Source organism: Nematolebias whitei, chromosome 20 (genome assembly GCF_014905685.2).
Source record: "Nematolebias whitei isolate Nwh7 chromosome 20, NemWhi1, whole genome shotgun sequence".
NCBI lineage: Eukaryota > Metazoa > Chordata > Actinopteri > Cyprinodontiformes > Rivulidae > Nematolebias > Nematolebias whitei.
In genome coordinates, this window is record NC_056517.1 from 39,033,045 (window position 1) to 39,053,878 (window position 20,834).

The following is a 20,834-nucleotide window of genomic DNA, read 5'->3' on the forward strand; positions in this document are numbered from 1 at the left end:
AGGAAGGTGCGACAAAGAAGGCCCAAGATGATTGAACAGTTAGAGGCCGTATTAGACATGAATGGGAGAGCATTCCTATTTCTAAACTGGAGAAACTGGTCTCCTCTGTCCCCAGACGTCTGTTGAGTGTTGTAAGAAGAAGGGGGGATGCCACACAGTGGGAAAAATGGACTTGTCCCAACTTTTTTGGGATTTGTTGACGCCATGAAATTTGGAAACAACAGTTTTTTCCCTTAAAATGAAACATTCTCAGTTTAAACTTTTGATCTGTGATTTGTGTTCTATTCTGAATAAAATATTAGATGTTGGCACGTCCACATCATTGCATTCAGTTTTTATTCACAATTTGTTTAGTGTCCCAACTTTTTTGGAATCCGGTTTGTAGTTTAATGTTTAATTAACAAACAGATAATAGTTAAATGTTTAATTAACAAACAGATAATAGTTAAATGTGTAATTAACAAACAGCTAATAGAGTTAAATCTGTTATCGATGCGACAACATTCACGTAAATGTGCTGCAGTTTACCACGCTGCAAATAAGTGTTTGAATGTACTCACCGAAGACCAGAATGAAGAGCGTGTTCAGAGACACCACCCAAAACACGTGCTCCTGGAAATCATCAGATTTACATCACTCAGACGTCAAAACTGAGTGTTTGATGCTCAACTAACATCTTTAGTGAGAAGAGCAGTCGTGCACAAACTAAGACTTACCAGGAACACCAGAGAGCCATCCAGACCAAGCATCTGAGAAGGAAAATGAAACACTTGTTAAACTGTGCACAACTGTAACACGTCACGTGCACTGCGCTGCAACAACGATGCAGAATAAGTTCAAGCCGTATTACCCGCTCCCAGGTGAGCTCCTCTGCTGCTCGGTCCCACTCCAGCGCGTTCCAGTTCATGTCATCTACAGCAACAAATCCAAATTTAAAAAATACATTAAATTTGCATCTGCAACTTGAAAAATATTTAAATTTTTTTAAAAACCCTAAAAACCACGACAGTCAAAAGTAATTTAAACCACAACGATTGAAACCTTTCAGGCGTTTGTAATAAAACTCTCTGAACCTAAATTAAGTTTTAAACAATAATAAATTATTGTGGTTCTGGGATGAGTGCCGTTTACAAAGACAAGCCACAGCTGTGTGGATTAATTAAAAACAGTAAAACTTTATTAACGAGCCTTCTGTTCCTGCCTTCAGCACCGAAAGAGAAAACGGAGTTGAACTGTTCACATCAGTGGTTTCCTCAACAGACGGCCGCTGTGGAAACTATAAGCTCTCACAGAAATAATCTGCTGCTTCAGAGTTTAATGACTGAATGAAGGACACTAGTCTGACTTACATCCAACAGGAATAAAGGAACTGAAATATTTAAATGAATTCTAAAGAGAAGACGGCCACCTTGTGCTCCGTTGTTGGGGTCTGCATCTTCAGCAGCCGCTCCTTCCTCTTCCAACGCCGGGTCGTCAGCCTGGTCTGGGGGAGCATCGGGGGGTTCGGGCTCTGCCTCGTTCTGAGCAGGAGGGTCAGCGGGGGCCGGTTGGGCTGCAGGGGGCTCATCTGCTGCTCCCTGACCTGCAGCTTGTGCCTGATAGGGAGAGGAGATAAATGAGTGTGTGTAAATAAACATACTTTTAATACAACACATTCTTCAACAAACACTATAAAACAGTTTGTAACGTGGCCTGCTTGTTTTATCGGCCAGGCTGCGCACCTCATTGGCTTGTCCAGCTCCGTTGGGAGCTGCTGGTTGCTGCTGCTCCAACCACTGGGGGGCGCCGCCATGGACGATCTGTTCTCTGAGCCACACCAGACTGATGAACGCACACAGAGTGCAGGTGACAACAAAGCAGCCCTGCAGACAGTCTGCGAGGAGGTTGTCTCTGCACGAGCACAGCAGAAACCGTTTTAAACACACGGACGGAAACACCTGCAGAAAACTGGAGGACACGGGTTCTGCTTACGTGGAGAGCATGTCCAACGGCAGCGTCAACAGAGAGCTCACGGAGCCCGTAAAAAGACACTTGTAGATGCGACCTGGAAAAGAGCGACCAGGTTAATGCGTTGATGCTGTAAAATAATCATTTATATTTAAATATATGTTTAAAACACTACACGATTTGATTAGGTGATATGTGAAGCTTCTGTCACTGCTGCTTGATTATTAAATGTATCAATACTAGAGCCTGACCAATGTACCAATGTATCAGTAGGGGCTGATATTTTAGGCCGATACACACATACAGGACATATCAGGTCCATTATGTGCCGATATAAACTTCTAATTTTCACCCCTAAAATGCTGCAACCAGCATAAAATGTCCCGGTCCGCCCGTCTGCCGGAATCGGGGTTCGGCCGTCACGATCACTCGAGGCCGGGGTCCGGCCTTCTGCGAGTCAGAAGCTCGTACGATCCACCGTGGTGACCAGCGGAGATCTGAGCCCGCAAGGCCGGGATCCACAGCCCGAGCCGGCAGCACGGAGGATCTTCCACGGTGACCGGTGGAGCCGGGGAGACGACGCCCTGCATGGCCTGAGGGGGCTCTGAAGCTCCAGTGGAGAGGACCGGGGAGACGGGCGGAGCTCCATCTAGCTCGCTCTGAATTTTGTCATTGGCCACCAAGCACAAAAAAAACTGCTTGCATTAGAACACGATGTTGTCATTATTGTTTTTAAAAGCTTAAAAATAGGTCCAGCCGCTCCTCGAGTTCGAACACCGGTAATTGCGAATGGCGGATCGAGGATTTAGAACAATTCTCAAACCCCTCCAGTGACTCGACCCCCTGACCAGTCAGTGACCGACCGCGTTCTGACGTCACGTTTTGGTGACGGCTCGCTTGGTCCCACAGAGGAGAAGGGACCAAAAAAGGTAGCGGTTCCACGAAACAGTGCTCGTGGAAAAGGGCTCGGAAGCGTACCGAACTGAGTCGTGCTGAAGAGGAGCTGTGGAAAAGGGGCTATAATATGACGTGGCAGGTCAGAGCCGGCCCGCGGGCCTTGAGAACGACATATGTGCTTTAATGCACCACTTTAGAACCATGGATTCTTTTACATTTCCATGTGTTTATTTTAACCATTCTTATTAGGTTAACCATCAAATTGTTGAAGAAAAAAAGAAACCACTGTTTGTGGTGCCTACTTACATGCAGTGAGGGGAACCACCCCGAGCCACGCAAAGGCAACCAGTGTGTAATGGAACCAGTAGCGGATGGCCGTGCCCACACTGGTCAGCAGGCCGGCACAGATGTCCTGAATGGGCAGACGTGAGGGCATATCTGGAGAGTAAACTGAACAAAGACAATAAAATAAGAATATTTTCAGAAATACCTTTTTTTTTTTTTTACAGGAAATATGTTTCAAATTTGTGCATCAACAAAAAGGGTCAAAACAGAACAAAGTGAATGGACTCACTTGGTGTGAAAGCAAATCTGTGCTTGCATAATTCACAGTATTCCTTCCTGCTGTGCTTCAGCCATTGGACCAAACTGTAAGGAGAAAATTAAAATGCTTAACTAAAATACAGTTTAACGCATATTTCTGTTTTTGTGTACACATGATCATATTGAGGTAAAGGATCATCCAGTTCATACAGAATAAATAATCTCAAAGAGACAGAGAGAAAAAACTATTTCTAAGTATTTTCTCAAAAGGTTATTATTTATTATAAGCATGTTTTTTAAACATTTGCCTGGAATGTTTTCTGTCAGAGGAGAGTTCCCATACAGGTGTTAAAATGAAACAACTCTGTTGTGAAGGGTTGGAGACGCTGACGACAAAATTTAAATAAGTTTGAGACGCCCATGATGACGCTGTAACACTGTGGAGAGGAGTGTTGCACCGTTTAGTTTTTTACCAAGTTCAAAACTCTAAGGGTGGTGGCACGGTGGCGCAGTTGGTAGAGCTGTAGCCTCACAGCGAGAAGGTCGTCGGATCGAATCCCAGTCTGGGAGCCTATCTGGGTGGATTTTGCATATTCTCTCCGTGCTGCGTGGGTTTTCTCCCACACATCAAAAACATGCATGTTAGGCTGATTGGTAACTCTGAATTGTCCCTAGATGTGAGTGAGACAGTGAATGGTTGTTTGTCTCGTTTGTCTCTATGTGTCCCTGTGATGGACTGGAGACCTGTCCAGGGTGTCCCCCACAACCCGAAAAGGAAGAAGCAGGTAAAGATAATGGATGGATGGAAACTCTAGGGAAAGGAGAAAGCTTGGTACATGCTAACAGAACTAATTGTGATTTATTATTCACAATAGGCTCAGTGGTCTGATTACACGTGATGTATTTACCTACTCAGAGAAAAACGGTAAGCTTTAGTAAGGAGGACAGAAAGACAAAATCTTTCAAGGTAACAACAGCAGTAAAAAACTCACCATTCCTGGTGGATAAACTTGATGCTGCCAGTGCACACACACGGGTGGTACAGGGGTTTCTCTTGGGTCCCCTCAGAGCGACACACACGACAAATATCCGCTAATCACACAATGACAAACACGGACATGTAACGGGTTAATAAACACATAAAGTTCATGTTTGTTCAGTGACCTGACTTCTGTTGTGACTTGGCGCTATATAAAATAAACTGAATAGGTTTGTCTTAAAAATTGTTTTGTACGCAGACAAAACAGTAATTTGAATCTTTTGATGACTGTATTATCAAAGCAGCATTCTAGACTAAGACCATTTCAGCAATGCATTTTACAAGGCAGTTGTGTGAAAATACAAACTTGTTATATTATCCATCACAAAATCCATCACATAAACAGCAAACAAAGAGGTCAAAGGTCAGGAGGTGACATTTCCCTCACAAAATGTAAATACATTGAACAATAAACTCAGATAACACGGGGATGTTTATCTGAAGAACCTTAAACTGCACTTTGATACACCTTTCAGGGAAGTGTATTTGATTACTTTACAACATGTAGTATTGACATCATTATCTTCTGGTCCTTTCCATGCTCTCAGCTTCACAAATATACATAACAAAGACGTCTATGTCACTTCGTGCTTTCCTGATTTATCTCACACAATGATAAAGCTTACCTTCCTCGACGGTATCCATGTTTTTGGCTTTAAACGCCGGCTACTTTCTCTTCAGGAGAACAGTGAACCCATCCACGACACAGCCTACTTTGTTTAGCTAGCTAAGTTAAGCTAGCGACAGTAGTAACCCTTTGCAGCATTGGCAATCAAAATGGTTTCCCGTCAGATTAAACACCGAAGCCTTCCTTGTATCTTTTAACATCCAGTTCGTCTTCGATGAAACACAATATGTTTCTATTTTGCTGTATATTTTGATGTCCAACAACACTTTGGAGGCGTGTGTTGCTAAGACGAGAGCTTAACCCTGAACGATAACAGGCAAGAAGCTAAACCGACTGACGCATGCGCAGACACGTCAATATGACGGTTTTAGTTTGCAGCAGCGGATCTGTTTTACGGCAGTGGGTCATTTTTACGGAGCCATAGCAACAGACAAGTGAATTTAATGCTAGTTGATTCTTCAGTAATAAAATATTTTTTTATCTAACATAACAATTATAAAGACAATTATTAGGTTTATTTCAGTTCATCATTATCTACCCCGCGTAATAAACTCTAACAATATAAAGACGGATTAATAACATGGATATAAGTTAATGCCAGGGTGTGTCGTCACAACGGCGCCGTGGCTTAGTTGGTTAAAGCGCCTGTCTAGTAAACAGGAGATCCTGGGTTCGAATCCCAGCGGTGCCTTTTCTCACCTAGTATGCTTAAAAACTATAAAACAATTATTTTACAGACTAATTTCAGGCTTTACATTAAAAATATACAACTCAAACACAGTTCATTGGTGCGAGTTTTGGTCAGTACTTCAAAGATAATGTATAAAATCACAGTTCACGAAACACATGTTCGACTTGGATGTTGAGTTTTTTGTTGAGTCAGTAAAAAAACCTGATGCGGATTCAGCCGAGTTCAAAAAAAGCTGATAATAATGTTAAACACATTTTGCATTACAGTATCTACTTTGGGACATGAAATGAATGAAGCTGCAAAGCGTAAGTAGGGACGTAAATGTTAATTGTAGTTTTAGAACACGTACCTTTGTGGTCCTTGTAAAATAAACAAATACAGTACAGCATTTGATACTATTTCTATGTTAACATGAGATTCTTGACCTGCCATTGTGTATCTGTTCCTACCGAACCCAGCCTGTCGAAGCAGATGGTTCTGCTAAAGGTTTCTTCCTCATGAGGGAGTTTTTCTTTCCACTGTCGCCTTCATGCTTGTTCAAGATGAGAGTTAAACTCAAAGCTGCTCCTCAGATAAATAATGTTAAATTATTATTTTTATAGATGAATGTTTCTGTTCAGTGCCCTGAGACGACTTCTGCTGTGACTTTGGAGCTTTATTTTTATAAATAAACTGAATTGAAATTGCTTTTATTTTGAAGTCTCAGCTGGAACGTCTTGGCTGGATGACGTCAGTCACGTGACCCAGCATTTATTCTGTTTAGTGGAGTTTCGCTCGAGTCTCTGCAGGAAAAAGGAACGGTAAGTAATGCATATGATTTACTTATTTACGCTTTTTGTGAAGCACACATGCAGTGTTGGTCAATTTTGCATTTTTGTTAAAAAACCTTATAGATTAAAAGTTTTAGAGCTACTTTGCACTTTTCCTTTCGTTATATTGCGCAACACTGTTTCAAGCTGTGCAGTCGTAATAATCATTAAATCACGCTAAGTGAAAAATTGGCGTCATATTTCCTTTAAGAGACTTTTTAACAGGTATAAAAGTCATAAACTGTAAATGTGCATTACTCATATGATGTGATAATCATCTAAAAAAACTTTTTTATTTTTTTACTGTATAGAATGAATGAAATGCGCATTTTATTTTAAACTTCACTAAATATTTCTGCTTTCTCTTACATATAAAATGTTTGTAAAAAACAAATAAAAGCTATTTTATCCAGGGTTACTCTTTTTGTTTCGTCTCTGATGTGGGTCCTGCTTTGTCCAATTCCACTTTTTCTCCTTCTGTAATCTACCTTTTTGTTTTTTTTACCTCAGGACCACCCTTAAAAACACTTAAAAAATCTAACTGTGTACCTTGCATCATGAATTAATGACACACAAAAGAATTGACATAAAAGTCATTGTCATTCTGTTGTGCAAGTCTTTAACTTTTCACGCAAATAAGCCAAACTTTGCAGATTTATTGCCAGATTTGATCTTTTGTCCAGCGTGTCATGTTGACATGCGTGTACTGTCACACACAAGATGTTGTCATGAGGGCACACGGTACGGTTTAAACAGTAAATGATGAGTGATGCCAGCAGAGGCCACGTCAGCAGAATATATGGTGGTTTAGATGAAACCGTTATAATTTGTTTAAATCACTCAGAGTGTAATTAGTCTCAGTTAAGAAATAATCAGTCGTAGTACTAGATTTGTAATTGCATCATCATATTTTCAGGATTTCAGAAACTTTATGTAACAAATACTGTGCAAGTCGCCTTCAAAACGAAGTATTTTCATGTTTTCAGATGGCAAACGAAGCCAACCCCTGCCCCTGTGACATCGGTGATCGGTCCGACTACGGAGGGCTCGGCCAGGAGGTCCAAATCGAGCACGTCAAAGCGTACGTAGTAAAACCCTCGGGTGCGTCAGACAAGGCCGTCGTCGTCATTCACGACATCTTTGGTTGGGAGCTTAACAACACTCGCTACATGGCCGACATGCTGGCTGCTCATGGATACACGTATGTAAAGCTCAACCCTTTATGAAAACACTAACCGATAACACGACTCAGCGATTTGTTGTTTTTTCCTGTTTTGATCCGAGCAGGGCCGTGTGCCCAGATTTCTTTGTTGGGGAGGCAGCGTGGAGTCCAACCAACGACTGGTCAACGTTTCAAGACTGGCTCAAAGACAAGAAACCAACAAACATCAACAAGTAGAAACAGCACTTTCTGTCAAGTCCTACCATGATGCAACTCCATTTCTGCCTTAAATCTCATGCGACTTGAACAAATGCTCACGACAATCCATTTCAGGGAGGTTGACGCTGCGCTCAAGTTCCTTAAGGAGACGTGTGGGGCCAAACGCATCGGAGCCGTGGGGTTTTGCTGGGGAGGCGTCGCCACACACCACCTGGCCCTGCAGTACCCAGAACTCAAGGCTGGAGTGTCCGTTTACGGTACGCCATTCTAACAGCACAACATGCAGCGAACTGTTGAAGTTTCTAATCAAGTTTATTTGTGCAGGAATAGTCCGTGAAGGAGAGGACAGATATGAGCTGAAGAGCCCGACGCTGTTCATCTTCGCAGAAAACGATAGCGTGATCCCTCTGGACCAGGTTAGCGCGCCGCTGTGATTGACACACGGTAGCTTTGATGCAACTTTGATACGTTTGTACCGAAAAATACATTCATGCTGCGGTTTTTAGGTCCGTGCCCTGGAAGAAAACCTGAAGAAGTGCACCGTGGACTTCCAGGTGAAAACATTTCCAGGACAGACTCACGGCTTCGTGCACCGCAAGAGGGAGGACATGAACGCCGCCGACGAGCCCCAGATCCAGGAGGCCAGAACAGACATGCTCAACTGGCTCAACAAGTACATGTGAAACAGCTCGTGTCTGCCGACGCTGCTGAGCAAACTCTATCCATCATCGTTAATGAAAAGGTGCTTTGGAGACCGTGTCAAGTTATATTGTTAATTCCAGTTAACACTTGAGGTTTTTAGACAAGTGATTAGAAACGTTTCAGTGTAGTTTCTGTCCTGTCAACGACCACCAAACCACGTTTTAGCTCAGTGTCTGTAAAATCCTGAGCCGTTTTTTTTGCAGGCTAAGATCAATGAGCTGAACGGCCATCTTGAACTGATTGACAGTAATAATGGTCTACCTTTGCCAACATGTGAATAAATCTGATGTGGACTAAAAACTGAACACGTTCTGCATTTAATACAATAAAATGAAGGTGTAGACATTTCAACAGACCAACATTTTATTGATGACTTGGCCACTAACAGAACATTTCTGTATCAAATGATAAATAGCACTAAGCAGTGAGGTTTGGGGTTCGGGCGTGGAGCAGCTGGGCTGCTGCTCTTCAACAGCGGGCCTTTAGTCCTCGACCTCTCCAGGGTTTCGGATGTCGTCTATCTTCAAGATCATTTTGACCACCTGAGTAGCCAGTAGAATCTGCTGTTTCTTGCCAATCAGGGTCTCGATCACATGCTGCTGCTTCATGTCTGTACAGGAGCAAACGAAGCCTCAGAATTCATCATGTCTTGAACACAAAGGTTGATTTGTTGCATTTGGTCATGTTGACACATCGGAGTTTAAAGCATTGAAGAAAAGCCTTTTTTTTTTTTACCATTTGTGTTTTTCTGGAGACAGTCGATGCCAAGGAAGGGGTTGTTCTCTTTGACTTGTCTGGCTCGGACCTCTGTCATGGTCTGGATGGGGTTCAGCCCGCTGTTCTCAGCCAGCGCCATGGGAATGACTTCCAGAGCGTCAGCAAACAGCCTCATGGCGTACTGCTCCAAAGACGGACACTGACAAAAACAGAACACGGATCTGAGCACTTCACACAAACTTTATATAAATCCAAAGGTTTTGTGCTGCACTAAAGGGTTTCTAAAGTTCCTCACCTTATCTGCAGCCTGGTTCACAGCAAGAGCGCACGCAATCTCTGAAGCTCCGCCTCCGTACACAACACGGTTGTCTCTGACCAAATTACGAATTACACACAGAGCATCATGGAGAGCGCGTTTGGCCTCCTCGATGATCTGACGAAGACACAAAGGACTGACTAAATAGACGTGCGCCAACGTGAACGAGTGGTTTCACTGGGATTGTTAAAAATTTACCATTTTGTTACCCCCACGGATGAAAATGGTTACAGCTCTGGAGTTTTTGCACTCCTGAATAACCAGCATACGGTCCTTGGTTGTGCCAAATGAGATCTCCTTCACCAAACCAGCCGTGCCGAGCTTCTCTGTTGTGAGCTCGCAGAACCTCGGCACAATGCGGCCTCCTGTGGCTATCGCGATCAGCTGCAGGAAACATTACATCAAATTAAGTATAACCACACTACTTTACCCTTTTTCAATACGAAGTGATGAAGACGCATCCAAAGGGCCAACCGCATGCTAGAACTTCTCGTACCTCAATCTCTGGCCCTCCAACCCAGCGAATGGCAGGCAGCTCCCGTTGCAGCAGCAGGTGGTTTGCCTCATCATCAAAGCCCCACTGGCAGATGGCCAAGTTAGCCCCCGTGCTTTTGACCTTAAATTAAAATGCAATGTTTTATTTTCACTACATGAACCAACAAGAATGCCTTTGTGTCCAAAACATTGGTAAAGTGAGCAATAACCTGCTGGATCATCTCCTCAAACTTGTCTTTTTCGTATTTCTGAAGAGCTTTGTAGTCCTCCACTGAGGTCACATCCAACTTATGCTTGGTCTTGGGTTTAGGGGGCTCAAACGGGCAGGTCAGAATAGCAATTTTAGCATCTTTGAGAACCTGATTAAAACAAACAGAAGTGGTTAGCCCAGGTATGGTAAACTTGCATTAACATTTACCTTACACATGTTAAAGCAATACTTAATATGTTAAAGCAACATTTTTAAAAGGTATTCATACCTTGGGCATCTGAGGATGGCTGAACTCCTTGTCCACTATGACTCCCTTGATGAGCTGTGTGTCCTCCAACTTTCCTCCCACTTTGCCCTCCACCTTGATGAGCTCAAAGTCTACATCCTTCCTTTCCATGTCAGCCACAGTGAGGATGGCATTCACTGCAATCTCTGCCATCTGTCTGTGGCACCGGTTGATACTAGAAAATGTAATTTTAAGAGGTTTTAGAATGTCCCACCAAAGCCTGAGTGCTAAAAGACATATAAATCTTAATGCCGAGCATTTGTTTTCACTATTAAGTTAAATAGTTCTCCCTTAAACACCAGCATAGTCAAATGTGTGCATGTCGATGTATTTAAAAAGTGAAAATACATTTGACAGTTATTGTTAAATGCATGGAATCAGCAGTGCATGAAAGCTGCGACGGCTTACACTTTGGACCCTAGAGTTGTCATAGCTGTCTGAATGAGTGGTTCGGTGTTGTTGGGATCACAGGGGAAAGTTTCTCCTATCTTGTCCAGCTGCTCTATGGCCACGCGAGCAGCTTGATCATAACCATCGGAGATCCTGATGGGGTGGATTCCACGGTCCAGCAGCTGCTCGGCCTGTTCAAGCAGCGCTCCAGCCAGCACTAAGGAGGCAGAAGAAAAAGAAAACAATGACTTGGAATAGGAGCCGCAACAAACCTGACAATGTGAAGCATGGCAGGAGTATTTTAAGTAATATATTAAAAAAAAATCCATTTTATTTAAAACACTTGAACTTAAATAAATAAGAATATCCCATGATTGTTTACATTAGTTAAAATGCAGAAATTACCAACAACTCCAGTGGTTCCATCACCAATCTCATCGTCTTGGGACTTCGATAGCTCCACCATAAGCTTGGCAATTTGATGGTCCACGTCCATCATGCTGAGAATAGTGGCTCCATCGTTAGTGACAGTTACCTCTCCATCCCTGTCAACCATCATCTTGTCAAGACCTAATATAAAACACAGCAATGCGAAATGTTAAAATTCACAGTAATGAGAATGTCCTAGTCAAATAATAACTCAAATAACAGGTTTGGTTCATACTCACCATTTGGACCCAAAGATGTTCTCAATGTTGAAGCCACAGCCTTGGCTGCCATGATGTGGGACTGTAAATACAGAACAGCACATATTGTCATTGTTTGTCCTCACCATTAATACCTAGTTATCCGTGATGTTCCTGTAGAGGTGATTGATGCAAATCACCAATGACCATTTAGGGAACGGTGCTCCCAGCTACACCCACTGGCTGAACGCACTGGGAGCACATGGGCCTCCGTGTTAGCATGAGTAGCTTAAATGGCTAATGCTAATCTGCTGCTTGTACACAGTTAGCGCTTACAAGAGAAGACTTTATAGATGTATGTATGGACTCCACTTCCTACTCAAGTGATTAACAGCAAATTAATAACTTGTTAAACCATGCCGCCGCAGTTCCGCTAGCTAGTCCATTGTACCTTCAGAGCATCAATGCCCGACAGACGCGTCTTCCTGTCCTGGTCCTTGATGATGATGAACGGCCTCCCATATTCATCAAAAGCCAAAGTGCCCAAACTGGACATGTTGAATGAAGAATTTGGACTCGCAATAAGAGTTGAATGAAGAGAATAAAGGCTTTAAATGATGAAAATCTGGAGTGTGGCTAAGCTGCAAGTCGCACGGGTCTGCCGGCGACTTCTGGAAGGCTCCACGGGCGGGGAGGGCGCAACCAAATGCGGCTACCCGTGCCCCGTTGGACGGTAGAAAACATATTTATATAACTTTAATACGTTTAATCAAACGAAAATTTGATTCGACGTGGTTTCGTACAATTACAGCCTTATCATAAAGCACAACTTAAAGCGTATAACTGAAATGTGATTTCGAGACTTGGTTCGTTCTGATCTCGCAAGAGTTCAGTTTGATCTCGCGAGAGTTCAGTAAAACCTAACCCCAGATGGTGATAAAAAAATTGTTGACGTGAGGCTTTACAGCAGTTTCGTACAGGTAGAAATGCTCCCCCATTTCTTTATTGCATACATTTGTTTATTTTAACTGAAGTCACAGTTTAATACGTATAAACAAGGTACTGTTCGCACGACATGAGTCAAGTTAGCAGCAGAACCGGACTGCTATTAGCTTTCTGTTCGAACATTAGCTCAAATGCACGTGCGCTCTTACAGTGACTAACGTCAACTTTTGACGCAACATCCGGGTATTTCTGTTATGGTGGCGTTCAGAGCGCCGTGCTTCTTTGGCAGCAGCCTGTCTCACTCCCAGTAGTTGGTAAGATTAAAAACTTTTAACACACAGCTTGCTGACTAATTCGACTGACTGAAATTTATCTCTGTCACACTTTAGCGGCAATTATGTCAATTTATACACCTTGTTAGACAAAATACTTGTAAACCAATAAGTAACTAGTAGTAGCACATTTAATGTAATGTTGGTAAACAAAGGCAGATGATGTCTTCTTAAACCAATAACACATGTTTCACTAGCTTTTTTAATTGCCTGGTGTTATGTATTTGCCTATGTTAACCTGTTTACCAGCAAGCCTGCATAAAAGTTAGTGTATATACAGGAAAACCAAATAAAAATGATGACATGATGCGCTCGTACTTTAACACTGCAGTAATAATCAACTATAACTCATGTGTGTGTTAAGAAACAGCATTGTTTCTGACTTTTCCAGCATGCCTTGTGAAGTAAAGCCGCGGTTTCTGGTGCTATATGGGTCTCAGAAAGGTCAAGCTCAGTCCATAGCTGAGGGCATAGCTGAAGAGGCTGAGGAACACGGACTGGCTGCTGATCTGATCTGCTTGAACCAGAACGACAAGGTACATGCCAATTATTAGACGTTGTAACAGAGCTATTCTTCTGTATTGACTCTTACACATCAGTTACAGCATCTTGTCACCTTGTCACTGGTTCCAGTACAATTTGGAGAGAGAGAACGCCCCGGTGGTCTTTGTTGTGTCCACCACTGGAGATGGAGAACCACCAGACAATACTCTGCAATTTGTAAGATGCATCAAGAAGAAGACCCTTTCCCCTGACCACTATAAACACCTTTGCTATGCACTTTTAGGTAAATTCTTTTATGGGAGTCAGAGGTAGTCTGTTTGTCTGTCAGTCTGGGAGCTTACATTTGCAAAACACATTGTTGTAATTCATTACAATGCAAACCTCTGTTCCTGGAGAATCATCTGTGTTTGCTCTGCCTCAGCTTTAGGAGACACAAATTATGCAAATTTCTGCAACTGCGGGAAGACAATTGAACGTCGTCTTCAGGAACTCGGAGCTAAACAGTTTTATCCGACAGGATATGCAGATGACGGTTTAGGGTAAGTTCTGTCGTGATCTTATTACAGAACTCTGTTACTTTTGTTTCCGCTGCTCATTATATCTTCTTGATGGCTTTAGGCTGGAGGTGGTTGTCGACCCTTGGCTTGAAGGACTGTGGAGTGCCATCAAAGAGGTTTTATCTAAAATGGCTTCTCTTTTGAAGGAGAATGAAGAAAATTCAGCCACAGACATTCCTGATTTGTCCACACCAGACGTCCAGCTAAACGCTTTAAGCATCACAGATCAGCAGAACTGTGAGCCAGTCAAACCGTCTCTAAGCTCAGACTCTAAATATGCGTCTCCTCCAGCCGTTCTTGACCTCAGACCAGCTTCTTTATCGGGGAGTGCTGGCTTGGAATCCAGATTCACCGGCGGCGCTGCACCAAAAACTCAGATCTGTAATGACGAACTGGCAGCTTCACTGACGGTCTCCCTGCCGCCACTGTCCGAGTCCTCCCTTCATGTTCCTGCTCTACCTCCTCCTTATTTAGACGTTTTCGTTCAGGACGTGGACTCTGTGGAACAGGTGATGAACGTTGCAGCTTAAAAAATCCACTGAACTTTACTTTGTGATGGAAATATATTCTCTACTGATCTGCTTCCTGGTACATTCAGTATTGTTCTACCATATTAAGAACCTTTATAATCCTTTTGTTTAAGGTCTCTGACTGATGTTACCATGTTATTTGGTATAACTCAGTGAATCTAGGGTCAGTGGACTGCTGGTTAGATTCTTATTACGTCCTCGTAAGAAACCTGGAAAATGTTTTCTTTTCCGCCGTCTGGGTTCAGTTCTGAAAGGTGAAGAGGCCCAAAGGGTTTTCTACAAAACACAGTTTCATTCCAGGAAGCCAGAACGGGTCAGGAACAGGAAAAGACATTAAGTTCTGTACTTGTGATGCTTTGACTCTGAGTTTGGCTGTTCTCCACAGCTTTGATGAAACCTACACCCGATTGTGAATCATTTTATTTCCCACAACACTTCTCATCTCAAATGTTTTTCCAGACTATGGGGCCATTAAACCAAGAGACTTTTCATGAGGTACCTGTATCCAGGGCAGTTCAGCTGAGCAGAGGAGACTCGGTCAGGACAGCTCTTCTAGTGGAGCTGGACATCTCTGTGAGCTTCACAGAATCATCATCATTATTGTGATTACAAGAACACAAGTCTTAATCACAAATTGATTTTCTGGCATTGCTCTTTCATCTCCAGGCTCATCCGACGATGAGCTATCAGCCCGGGGATTCTTTTGATGTTTTCTGCCCAAACAGGGCTGAAGAGGTGGACGAGATGCTCTGCAGACTGGGCCTTCAGGACCAAAAGAACCATCGTGTTCTGATCACTCTGAGGAAGGACACAAAGAAAAAAGGCAAGCTCAAGTCTTATGGATCATGTGTTTTCACATTCAGCTGTTTAGAAAACTCACGTCTGATAATTTGTTGTTGTTTCTGAAAGGCGCCCAGTTGCCGTCCCACATCCCTCCGAACGTTTCCCTGCTGTCCCTGCTGACATGGTGCCTAGAGATCAGAAGCGTGCCTAAAAAGGTACTGAAGTCCAAATCTAGCTCGTCCTCTGTGCCCAACAAAAGCCAGACTTTGTAATGAGACATCCTGCTTGAAGTTTTATCATAAAAAAGGAAGAGCGTCTTTTTTCCCTTCAAAGCACCGACTCGTTTGTCAAAGCTGGAGGAACCTGTATCATTATTTATGTGGAAGTGTAATTAAATTTAGTCGTTTCAGCATCGATATTCTTCAAAGAAGCCCACCGGTCCTTTAGAATCGTGGGCCGATGTCGAGGCTCAGAAGATTTACAAAGGTTCAGAGGTTGGCTGGGTAAGTGCAAGGAATGAGTAGATTTACCAAGTCCAGGCTCAAATATTCATTAAACCTTGCTGCTCCCCCGTGGCGGTGTGGAATTAAAGTCACATTTGATGTGGGAGGATGTCAAATGGTGGCAGTCCTGAGCTTTAGGTGGAGCTGTGGTCTGAACTGGTTTCAGCTCGTTCTGCTGCTGCAACATGGCCAATGTTAAACTGAACTCCTTCCTTTATTGTTGCATTTAATTAGGAAGTGTGTAACATCAGTTTAAACTGTAACCATACACTCAACTCAGTTGCTTTCAGGATTGTTGGGAAAGATCTGAATGACCTGGAAATAGATGTAGGACTAGTTGTGGTTGAGGAGAGAGTGGTCGGCCTCCAGCTGAGGGTCAGCAGCTGTAAACCAGCTCCTCCAGCTCCTTGGTGAGAGTCAACCTCAGGTTGCTCATTCAACAATATGCCAGCACAATCTATACATTTTTAAAATGTGCTGGTACATTGAGCAATAATTGCTCATGTGGGCTCGGGCTTCTTTGATGCGGTTTTACGAATAATGTGTTAATCTACTTTGAGGCAGGTCCGACTGGCCGGTAGAGGTAAAAAAAAAAAAAAAAAAAAAATCCTTTTAAGCTTCAGATGGATCAGCTGATCACCAACCACGCACGTCCACCAAAAGTTAATCTCAGATGAATCAGCAACCGGCTGAGTGTGTCTCTGCACCTGCTGTCATCTGCAGTGAAGGAAGTAGGAACATCGTACAGGGCTGGTTCTAGGCAACGTGAGGGTAGGGATGCACCGATCCACTCCCCCCCCCGCTCCATCTTTGGTGGAGGTCTGGGTCGGTGGACCTCTCGGTTCTACAGAGACGAGAGTTAGAGGCTGGACTTTGAATGTTCTTTGGAGAACAAAAAGGCAGTCACTAACCTTCAGTCAGGCAGAGAGCAGACTGACAGGTGGATCCGATGAGGTCACCAGCTGCAGCAGAGCAGGAGAACTGTGCAGCGTGAGACGTTTGGGCAAATCCAGGAACAAGGTCCAGCAGAGCAGTCCGAGGTCATACACAGGTGGTCAGAAAACCTTATCCAGATCCAGAGTACAAGGCACGAGGAAGAGTCGAGGTGAGGAAGAGTAAAGTCGTTACTGTGATCAGAGAGGGAGATCCAAATCAAGCGGGGGATAAGCAAGGTGAGGAAACCAAGAGGTCAGAACCAGGAAGTCAAACAAGGCTGTGACATGAACGCTGGACATCAGCTGCTTGGAAAAGTTCAATAATCAGTCACTGGTGGACGTGGAGCTTAAAGGCAGGTGAACAGGTGAAGCTGATGAGCGCTGATTGCTGTGGAGGAACAAGGGAGGCGTGGCTTAGAGGGAGCAGGCTTGAGCTGAAGGATGGGTGACAGGCAAACACATGGAAACAGGAAACTATGGCAGGAAGTGGCAGAAACGTGAGGTATGGCAGCTGACTTGGGACCAGAAAATTGTAGGTTCAACTCCGGCCATGCCCACATGTTGTGGTGTCCTTGAGCAAGATAGCCCATCCCTAATTGCTCCCGGGCACCTACAAAGCTGCCCACTGCTCCACCTGGGTGCATCTCAGGTGTGATGGGTTAAACGCAGAGAACTAGTGTTTTCATTGTATAGAAACATACGATGATGACAACACACAGCACTTTATTTTATCTGCAACTAAATGGCTTTCAAAGCCGACTCGTCATCATGACACGGTTTGACAACAAGACAACTTTAGTTCTAAACTCTGGCCTGGAAGGTAGCGGGCGACATGCATTCCTTCCAGGAAAGACAGACTCTTAATTAATTCAGTCTTTAAGTGAAGTAGCAGTGAACCTTCTGCGCTCGCGGAGCGTTCTAGAGGATGATCATTGTTCCAGCAGAACTTCTAACCACACACACGGCACATAATGAGCGCTGACGACATTTAGATCACTTGGCCATGACTAATACTTGGATGCTCTGATTACCGTATCGAGTTGATTCACTGGAAGAGAATGAAGTCAAATGACTCTTAGTTTCCTAAGGAGGAATATTTGAGCATGTCTCCGTCAGTTCTGTAGTCTTCTCATTGTAAGCACGGCTAACAGTCGGACAAGCAACTAATGAAATGACAACGAGCTGTAAACTGAATATGTTTTGTGTCTAAACTTTACTTTAGTTTAGTTGTGGCAGATGTGCATGTGAAACATCTGTAACACATAACTAATTTGTAGTCAGGGTCTTCCTCTTCAGTTTCCAGCATCATATTTGATTAACTTGTGTAAAGTTTATCATGAAGGTTCTTATTTCTGCTGTCAGTACGTTCAGTTGTTGTGAGTTTGAAGCTGAGAGCTGACGGAGGCTCAGAGCGGCTTCGATTGAGCTCACGTCACTTTCATGTGTCTACGAAGGCTTTTCTGCGAGCGCTGGTGGAGCACACAGCAGATGGAGCGCAGAGGAGGAGACTGCAGGAGCTCTGCAGCAAACAAGGCGCTGCCGACTACAACCTGCACGTACGAGATCCAAGCCTCGGCGTTGTGGAGCTCCTCGCCGCCTTCCCGTCCTGCTCGCCTCCTCTCAGCCTCCTCGTAGGTCAGAACAGCTGTTTGCTCACACACACCAAGTAACCCGGCTCAACCTGTCCTCCTTTCACACTTTATTATACAGGCTTCACAGACAATAAAAACATCAGACAATTAATAAAAATACATTTTATGTTAAATGTTTTGTACATTACATCACACCGTGTATCCAAACATCTACACATATTATCGATCCAGTGACTATACATGAAGCATATTCTAGTTAAGTATTTATATTGTTTTGTATATAGATATTTAACGGAAAGGAGCCATGCATCAATGATTGACATCAGTGTGGGACTTTTGCTGAACAACTATTTATAAAACTTAAAAAACATGAACAAATCAAGTGGAGTTAAAATTATTTGTTTATTTAGTTTGTACTAACACTTTTTTTGCCCACCAGTTTGGTCATTTTTAAACAGTTTTGCTGTTACAATTATACAAAAAACAATGCTTCTTTTCATAATTCTTAATGTTAGTCATAGTAATGAATGTCCAGTAGGTGTCGCTGCAGCTTCATAATCTTTCTGCACTCACTGTCCTGGTAATTTTATTGCCACAGCATTTATTTAAACTCGTTAAACACACATCTTTGTGAGTCCACGCTGCTCAAAAGGACTTTTATGTCCTTTTTCTTTATTGTTGCTTCAAGAGCATATTTGTGTGTTTATTTATGCTCTCCCTTCCAGTAAAAAATAAACTTTTTTTACTCCTTTGGGAGTCGTCTCATGGCGGAGAGCTAACATTTAGTTTGATGTCATTAAGACAGCCGGCTGGTCAGTCACCTGAGATCCTCATAGGTTTGGAGTGAAACTTGGCGGACAGTGAAATGAGCTGGCTGCAGCTTCACGAGTCCACTTGTCCTCTAAAACAGCTGCGTCACAGCTCGTGGCCTGCACCAATGTCGGTTATTTTAGGCCTGCTTGCCAACCACAGCACCTTTTTTCCTCCAGTGGTGAACGCATGCAGAACTCGGGCAGCGGTCCCGTCGTGCCCCCGTGAAAAATGTAGCGTGGAAGTCCCTGCAGGGTAGCAGCTGTTAGCCGGTTTACTGGTGAGCCTCGGAGCTTTGCAAGGACGAAATGTGCAGGGTCGGAGGTTAACGGTCAAACCTGACTCAGTGCGTCTCCGTTAAAGTGCACGGCTGCATTTTTTTTGGTCTGTGCTTGGTTCATTAGCGCTGAAGGAGAGGTGTTCGCTGGTCGGAGCGCCACTAACTGTAAATAACGAGGAGCCCAGATGTCTGCAGCCTTCGCAGGCTTGGTATAAACTGAGAAAGATGGCTGCCTCCTGGAGCCATCTCTCCTGCTACGAGTCATTGTTTTACAAGTTGTCAGTTATAAAGTTTGGGGTCACGACCCCTTAGAAACGAGCGCTCTCCACGAGCATCGTTTTTAGTTTACGCTGCTGCAGGGCTCGGAGGAAAATGTGCAGTTTTCTTCTTTTATGTGAATAATTCATTGAGCTTGATCGTTACATGTGGGACAATGTAAGCCAGAGTAAAGTAAGGTGAATATATTATGACCCAGTCTACCTCCGTCTTATGTTCACAGAGAAAACGGGATGTATTCTGCTCTTTTATTAATATCAAAATTTGCATTGAAAATGTTAAAACATTGCTTTTAACAAACCGCAAGCTTGCAAATGTTAAAGCCACTCAAATAGTTTGAGATTTGCATTTTCACTTTTAAAAATGATACAAACCTTTCCAAGAAAGATGATTTTTAATATGCAATGCTAAAAGCCTTCCTCATTTTATACGCAGCCAAAAGTCTCCATAAATCTTACAGAGGATGAAACTTTCAGGCTCTTTCTCTCTCGTCTTGATCTAAATCAGATCATGTTTTAGTGCAGCGTGATCGATGCGAGCCCTGAAAGTGATCTTTGTATGAATGTATGATAGAGATCTGGACACAGAAGTTCTCTTTTAATTTTCAGTATATTCTTTAATCTGCGACAGAACAAAAACGAGCTGTAGAAGTCGGTGCGGCATCTTTTTACTGCCTGCTGTATCGCCGGGCCTCTGATGGGAGATGATGGATGGATTGTGCTCCGCTTCAGACTCGAGCTGTCACATTGTGATAGAGAGGCATCAACCGGAGCGCCACGCAGGTGCACGGGATTGTGTTAACGTCTGCGAGACACTTCTGATGGAGAGGTGTGCGTTTCCACCGGAGGAGAAGCTTGGCTCAAATGTGGAATATATGATGTCAGTCTTCTGGGAGAAACGGCGTCTTTTTGTTTGAAAACATTTTTAAACATGAAAAATTGATTTTCCACTCTCTTGGTTTAGCTCCATCCATCCATCCATCCATCTGCCCGCCTGCCCGTCCGTCCGTCCATCCATCCATCCATCTGCCCGCCCGCCCGTCTATCCATCCATCCATCCATCCATCTGCCCACCCGTCCGTCCATCCATCCATCCATCCATCCATCCAT

At 43.5% G+C, this 20,834-nt stretch overlaps 4 protein-coding genes and 1 non-coding gene across 6 annotated transcripts in view; 3 read left to right on the forward strand and 2 right to left on the reverse strand.

The window, feature by feature from the left end:
* Nucleotides 1–5,373, reverse strand: part of LOC119426666 (E3 ubiquitin-protein ligase MARCHF6) — a 12,273-nt gene extending 6,900 nt beyond the window's left edge. Inside the window, exons 1-10 of the mRNA XM_037694245.1 lie at nt 5,053–5,373; nt 4,380–4,479; nt 3,419–3,492; nt 3,151–3,294; nt 1,972–2,044; nt 1,722–1,890; nt 1,409–1,595; nt 851–912; nt 717–749; nt 561–612 (exon numbers count right to left, since the gene is read on the reverse strand). Coding sequence (XP_037550173.1) covers nt 561–612; nt 717–749; nt 851–912; nt 1,409–1,595; nt 1,722–1,890; nt 1,972–2,044; nt 3,151–3,294; nt 3,419–3,492; nt 4,380–4,479; nt 5,053–5,071 — 913 coding nt within the window. The 5' untranslated portion in view covers nt 5,072–5,373. The remainder of the gene's footprint in view (nt 1–560; nt 613–716; nt 750–850; nt 913–1,408; nt 1,596–1,721; nt 1,891–1,971; nt 2,045–3,150; nt 3,295–3,418; nt 3,493–4,379; nt 4,480–5,052) is intronic.
* Nucleotides 5,374–5,671: 298 nt separating this feature from the next.
* trnat-agu lies at nt 5,672–5,745 on the forward strand. The gene has a single exon. It is a non-coding gene; the product is annotated as a tRNA-Thr (tRNA).
* A 732-nt stretch (nt 5,746–6,477) lies between these two features.
* cmbl (carboxymethylenebutenolidase homolog (Pseudomonas)) lies at nt 6,478–8,931 on the forward strand. Its single transcript, XM_037694312.1, has 6 exons — nt 6,478–6,545; nt 7,541–7,755; nt 7,842–7,949; nt 8,050–8,192; nt 8,260–8,351; nt 8,442–8,931. The coding sequence occupies exons 2-6, from the start codon at nt 7,541–7,543 to the stop codon at nt 8,616–8,618; spliced, it is 735 nt and encodes a 244-aa protein (XP_037550240.1). The 5' UTR covers nt 6,478–6,545; the 3' UTR covers nt 8,619–8,931.
* A 51-nt stretch (nt 8,932–8,982) lies between these two features.
* On the reverse strand, nt 8,983–12,364 carry cct5 (chaperonin containing TCP1, subunit 5 (epsilon)). The gene is made up of 11 exons (XM_037694313.1): nt 12,130–12,364; nt 11,721–11,781; nt 11,458–11,622; nt 11,071–11,269; nt 10,645–10,837; nt 10,375–10,524; nt 10,167–10,286; nt 9,869–10,054; nt 9,650–9,787; nt 9,373–9,553; nt 8,983–9,247 (listed from the first exon to the last, which is right to left on the reverse strand). The coding sequence occupies exons 1-11, from the start codon at nt 12,232–12,234 to the stop codon at nt 9,120–9,122; spliced, it is 1,626 nt and encodes a 541-aa protein (XP_037550241.1). The 5' UTR covers nt 12,235–12,364; the 3' UTR covers nt 8,983–9,119.
* Nucleotides 12,365–12,604: 240 nt separating this feature from the next.
* Nucleotides 12,605–20,834, forward strand: part of mtrr (5-methyltetrahydrofolate-homocysteine methyltransferase reductase) — a 32,585-nt gene continuing 24,355 nt past the window's right edge. Inside the window, exons 1-9 of one of the 2 annotated variants that reach the window (XM_037694119.1) lie at nt 12,605–12,658; nt 13,347–13,491; nt 13,589–13,742; nt 13,881–13,998; nt 14,078–14,525; nt 15,006–15,119; nt 15,213–15,369; nt 15,456–15,544; nt 18,222–18,402. In XM_037694119.1, the coding sequence (XP_037550047.1) occupies nt 13,348–13,491; nt 13,589–13,742; nt 13,881–13,998; nt 14,078–14,525; nt 15,006–15,119; nt 15,213–15,369; nt 15,456–15,544; nt 18,222–18,402 (1,405 nt within the window). In that variant the 5' untranslated portion in view covers nt 12,605–12,658; nt 13,347. Of the gene's footprint in view, nt 12,659–12,858; nt 12,938–13,346; nt 13,492–13,588; nt 13,743–13,880; nt 13,999–14,077; nt 14,526–15,005; nt 15,120–15,212; nt 15,370–15,455; nt 15,545–18,221; nt 18,403–20,834 lie in introns of those variants that run through there. The other variant, XM_037694117.1, reaches the window with a different exon arrangement.